Genomic DNA, 6,239 nt, shown 5'->3' on the forward strand with positions numbered 1-6,239 from the left:
CTAAGCAAAATAAGCAAATAGTGCAGAGATTTCGTGACAATGGAGCTGTGGACTGGGGAAAAGGACCACACCAACACGTGGCAGAATCAGCACCGTCGATGAAGTTAATAGCCGCGAACAATCTCTGAGCACTTATTTTTGATCCAACGGATGCTTTTCCTCAGAGAAGCTTTGACCTTACCTTCAACCGTGTAAACCTTATACTTGTAGATCCTCTTCTTCCTCTTCGCCTCCGGGTCACCGAAGCTCCACGGTTTCAAATCGGCCCGACTCGCTCTCGACGTTCGCGCTGGGACCGGACCCGGATCGGGCGAGTGAACACGAGTCGTTCCGTGATGGACCTGACTCATTGTTCCGTAGCTCTTGCCGCTCACAATGTCGTGCCTGCGGTCTCCCCCTCCGCCATAGCGCGTAGCGCCCGACCCGGATCCGAACCCGTCCATTTGAGATGTTTGGAGAAGTGAGAAACGATGAAGTAGGGTTTTTAAAATGGGGATTCAGAGAACGTTTTGGAGCACCAGGGGCAGAATCGTAAACTCGAAATGCGGGAAAACTGGGCTTTGATTTGAACTTGGCTTATCTCATCCCTTTGTATTAATTTTCGAACTTGCTCTCTTATCTCTGAACTCAACTGTACATAAAATATTATTTAATATATAAAAATACAATATATTTAATTTACATTAATTTTAAATTTAATAAATCGTTGTCTTTGGTTTCAGTTGGGACAACCTCGGTTTTACCGATCTCTTCTTGTAAGGAATTTAATTTTATAAATTTAGTTTTTTGTTAAAAATTATAATTTTATGTTTTTTTAATTCTTACTTTGACGTAAGTAATAATTAAAGTATAAAGAATAATAATACAATAATTATCAGTTTCACATGCCATTCTCTGCTCTAATAAATTATCAAATCGAATCTATAAAAATGACAGATCCAAATAATTAATACAAAAGGAAGAAAGAAATTAAGAAAAATACGACGTGGAAGTTCGAAAGTTTTCGACATAATTTATGCACGAATAGGGTGGAATCCCAAGTGATGATAAAAAAATTACTAAATATTATTTAATTAATGGAGCATAATTAAATTATTAATTGTTTTTTTTAATGTAATTATTCTCATTTAATTAATTAACTGGAAAGAGAAAGTTTAAGGTGAAGATCAACATGACCAACTTCTGGATTGGGCGTACTAGTAGTAGCACTAGCAGTATTACTACTGGTTGAAAACGACTGTTCTCTAGGCCTCAACGACATCAAACAGTACTGCGTATTATCAGGAAGCCGATGATGATGGGAATACGAAGGCGGCGCCACCGCATGCTGCGACGGTTGTGACCGGTGATGATCAAACCTGCTAATGGTGGTGCAACAAGTAGGAATAGTAGCTGTACTAGTATTATCATTATTAAAGCCTGTGAATCTTCCAGGTGGATAAAGTGGTGATGATGATAATGATCTTATTGAATGTGGGCTTAGTACTGGGCTGATTGGGCCCGCATTGCCGAGAAGTGGGCCCCGGCCCTGATATTGGGCACTGACCCTTTGACGTTCTCGCTTGTGAGCGTTTTGATGGCCTCCTAGAGCTTGAGAGTTGGCGAAAACTCGACGGCAAAATTGGCACTTGAATTTTCTGTTGTCGTCCCACATTGATGGTGATGAGGTATGATACTCTGCTTTTTTATTATCTGATGTGCATGATAAAACTTCTCCATTCTCTGTTATGGGGAAACCAAATAGCTTTAACGTTGAAGAAGAAGAACTACTAGTACTACTCGAGTTATTATGATGATAATAATGATCGGACATGATAATGATCAATATTATTCTTCTGCTACTCTTAATATATATATATATATATATATATATATATATATATGTAGGTTACCTTTGTGTTTTTGTAGTTTGTGAAGTGGTGAATTCATCATATTTATAGGCAACTATGTATTTCTATATAATAAAATTAATTCTTTTACTATATTGTGGACCTTTTGGCGTTTGTCCTTTTACAATTAGTACAGCAAAAAGCTCTCTTGATGGTGATATCCCACAAATTAAGTTGTTTTCTTAGATCAAATGATATATATTGGTGCAACAAGTTTATTTTAATGACCCTAAAGCTTAACCTTTATTAAAGTGTATATTATGGCCCTCAAAAAAAAATGTTTATTATGTGTCCCACTTATTTGTTTGTTTGATTTCGGAGTGAACTCAACTTGAATAAAATTTTTATCACAATGGTGGCTTCCAAAGTCAAATATTACATTAACATGTATATATTTTTTTAATTTATGAATTTTTTTAAAAAAATTAAATAAATTGATGGGTATGTAAAATCGCCAAGATGGTGGGCGTGGCTGTAGACTGCATGTAGAGGTTTTATTTTTTTTTTTTTTTTATTAATACTAGTATCATACATAGAACAACACATTCTTTTTTTTTTTCAAGAAAAATATTGGTAGGACAACACATATTCACATAGTCAATACATTGCTTTATTCTATATTTCAACAACAAAAACAATACATTATTTATTCTCAAAATATAAAATAAAATAAATATTACCTTTGTTTTCATTATATGCTGCTGAGATGAATTCTCTCTTTATTAGAAATAAATTAATAAATAAATATTGTGATCATAGATATCGTCTAATAATTTCACACTTCTCCTTCCAAAGAAGAGATCCTAAGTTCAAATTCCCTTCTCACGATTAAAAAAAAAATAATAAATAAAAATAAAAATAAACTTTTCGCAATATCAATCAATAAATAAATATTATAAAAAACTAAAATAATTTTGAGGAAAAAACTTATTTTTGTATAAATATAGTCAATTTACAAATTGAATTGTTGCTTGTTTGATTTGGATTTGTAGACCTTACCGTGTTGGATGCACTGTTGGAGCCTAGTGGAATGGTACAGAAGGTTGCTTCGAGGCACATTGTGAAGGAGAAATATTTGAAAGATGGAAAGTTCTCCATTCACAATGATGAATACCTACACATCATCGAGTATTGATCAAAGAAGTCAATGTGGAGAATGCACTGCTCCCGTGTCCCATAGCCAAAGGTTCATTGACAATAGTAGGTCATGCTAGAAAATGTTACGTACGTACCATGGTCGAAAGACTATCTTACACCTGTTGGAAAATACTTGGTATGTTTTAATTTGTTTACTTATAACTTATTGTGTTTATTCATTATGACATTGCTAATTATACTATTTTTTTTTTTCATATATATAGACACAGCCACCCACCAAGAAACTTTAGAAGCAACCCGTGAAGAGAAGCAGAAAAATCTCTGAAGATTTACTTGCTCCTCCAACACAGCCTCCAAAACACCTTGAAGGCCGAGTAAGCCAACAGGCCATGGTCGTTATGTCCAACCACGACAAACTAGCTCAATCATTATATTCTAGAACTCTGTCAAAAGGTGGTCAAAGTCGTCCATAATCTAATTTTAGGTTGCTTATGATCTATTTGGGATCGAAGATGACTATATTTGGCTTGTTAAAAACGACATTCATGAATTGTGCACCATTTAATACTTGGGAGCCCAACCAATAAGAGTTTTGTGCAAGTATGATTTCTAACTCTTAATAATAAACTTGATAATGTTCTTTTGACAGTGACAATTATTAATTATGAATATTTATTGGGCACATGAAACAAAGACTATTGGACATTAATGGGCTGAATTGAGTATATGAATTTCTAGATTCGGGTGCGATTGCCACCGATGCAAGGATTGATAGTAACCGTTATCAAGCACTAGTCACTCGTATGACTAGAATGACTAACTCAAATAAATGGCTTATTGCCCCATATAATAATCAGTATATGTAGATTTAAAATGAATAATTTCAGTATTTATAACTCTTCATATTTATCTATTATTATGTATATATTAACAATTTTACACATATTTATTCATACAGAAAAATATTTCACTGAATGCTTGTACTCATCCAACCAAGTACGCGGATGGTGGCATACTTGGATTCAGGCAATGACGACATACCAGATGATTTAAAATTCATTATATTCACGTAAGTTCTATATCTAACATCCCAATATGTAAGTGTGTCCTATACTTATAAATTTATATATGCTAACTTTACTTTTTGTGTAGATCGTTCACTATATATAATCAAATGATAGGACGGCCATTCAGACATGATAGGGATTGACCCTAAGGTAATTTTCCATCATTTGAATATCGACCCCAATTACCCAGCCTAAAGACAAAAAAGGCGACCCTTAGATTTTGAGAGACAAGGGGCACTTAAAGAAGAAGTGGATAAGTTATTAAACGACGATTTCATATGCAAGGCCTTTTATCTCTCGTGGATTTCAAATTCTTATTCTTGTCCCGAAGCCAAACGACACTTGGAGAACTTGTATTGATTTTTCAGACTTAAATAAAGCGTGTCCATAAGATTGTTTCCCACAACCAAGGATTGACCAGTTGGTGGATGCCACTGCAGGGCACGAGCTGATGACATTCATGGACACATATTCTGGATATAACCAGATCAAAATGCATGTCTATGATCAAGAACATACAAGTTTTGTGACCAACATGGGACTTTATTGTTACAAAGTCATGCCATTTGGTTTGAAGAACGTTGGGGCAACATATCAACGACTAGTGAATGGGATGCTCGAAAAGCAAATTGGAATAAATATGGATGTCTATGTCGATGATATGTTGGTAAAGTCAGTAAAATGTGAAGATCATACAAAAGACCTCTTAGAATGATTTGGAATATTTAGAAAGTACAATATGAAGCTTAACTCGAAGAAGTGTTCTTTTAGAGTCTCCTCGATAAAAATTTTGGGTTTCATAGTTAATGCGAGGGGAATTGAAGCAAATCCAAAAAAAATCAAGGCCCTAATAGAGATGCCTTCACCAACGAAGTCGAAAGAAGTCCAAGCCTTAACAGTAAAAATGATAGCATTAAACAGATTTATTTCAAATCAACTGATAAATGTCTACAATTCTTTAATGTTATATGAGGCAATAAGAAGTTCGAATGGACAGAAGAATGTGAGGAAGCTTTTAAAAGCATAAAGAAAAATTTGTCAGCACCTACAGTTTTGGCCAAACCAATAACTGGAGAAACTTTATACCTTTACTTAGCTGTTTCGGAGAGTGCAATCAGTGCAGCCTTGATGCGAGAAGAGGGAAAGCACCATCAACATGTTTACTATGTTAATAAAAGGTTACTGGGGGTAGAGTCGAGGTATCCCGCTCTTGAAAAACTTGCCTATGCCTGATTCATGCATCTCACAAACTACGGCCTTATTTTCAAGCACATCCCATAAGAGTCTTAACTGATCAACCATTAAGACAAGTTTTATCAAAACCTGATGCTTTGGGAAGATTGATTAAATGGTCAACCGAGCTGGGGCAATTCGATATAACTTACCACCTGAGAACGTCTATCAAAGGCCAAGCTTTGGTAGATTTCCTAATTGAAGGGATAATCTTAGAAGAAGACCCACTCGTCAAACACAATACAGAAACTTAAAAATTATATGTGGATGGAGCTTCAAATGAGAATGGCTCGGGGGCAAGAGTGATAATGATGTCGCCAGATAACTTCAAATTCCACTATGCATTAAGATTCCAATTTGATACTTCAAACAACGAAGCCAAATATGAAGCTTTGTTGGCTGGCTTGAGAATAGCCGAAGTATTAAAAGTAAAAAATCTTATATGCTATAGTGACTCACAATTGATTACGAATCAAGTTCTAGGCGAGTACCAAGCGAAAGGTTTAAAGATGAAAAAATATTTGGAGAAAGTTTGGAAGAACTTAGAGAAGTTTGATTATTTTAAGATTGAACAAATTCCAAGAGAACATAACTCAAATGCGATGCACTAGCAAAGTTGGCCTTGCAAAATATCTGGTACCGGTTAAAGTCTTGAGCGACCCAAGTATATGTGAAAGGAAGAAGGTGAGATTATAAATACCTCACCTACATGGATGACACCCATACTAAAATATCTACTCCTCGTAGAACTTCCTACAGACAAAAACGAGGCGCGCAAACTCTTATATTCAGTATCTCGCTATACAATAATAGAAGGCAAATTGTATAGGAGGGGTTATTTGATGCCACTCTTACGGTGTTTACTTCCAACAGAAGCTAACGAAATAATCAAAGAAATTCACGAAGGCTTTTATGGAGATCACACAGGTTGGCAAAGTTTATCAAAGAAGAT

The 6,239-nt window shown here is 35.2% G+C and overlaps 1 protein-coding gene across 1 annotated transcript; it reads right to left on the reverse strand.

Annotated features, from left to right (window-relative positions):
* Positions 1-1,041: 1,041 nt before the first annotated feature.
* On the reverse strand, positions 1,042-1,889 carry LOC133032455 (zinc finger protein 4-like). Its single transcript, XM_061106395.1, has one exon. The coding sequence runs from the start codon at positions 1,811-1,813 to the stop codon at positions 1,136-1,138; it is 678 nt and encodes a 225-aa protein (XP_060962378.1). The 5' UTR covers positions 1,814-1,889; the 3' UTR covers positions 1,042-1,135.
* Positions 1,890-6,239: the final 4,350 nt, after the last annotated feature.

The sequence above is a fragment of the Cannabis sativa genome, chromosome X (genome assembly GCF_029168945.1).
Source record: "Cannabis sativa cultivar Pink pepper isolate KNU-18-1 chromosome X, ASM2916894v1, whole genome shotgun sequence".
Taxonomy (NCBI): Eukaryota; Viridiplantae; Streptophyta; class Magnoliopsida; order Rosales; family Cannabaceae; genus Cannabis; species Cannabis sativa.

What these genes read in the sequence shown, in the direction of transcription:
- LOC133032455 (XM_061106395.1), bottom strand. Translation starts at nt 1,813, where the DNA reads ATGTCCGATCATTATTATCATCATAATAACTCGAGTAGTACTAGTAGT.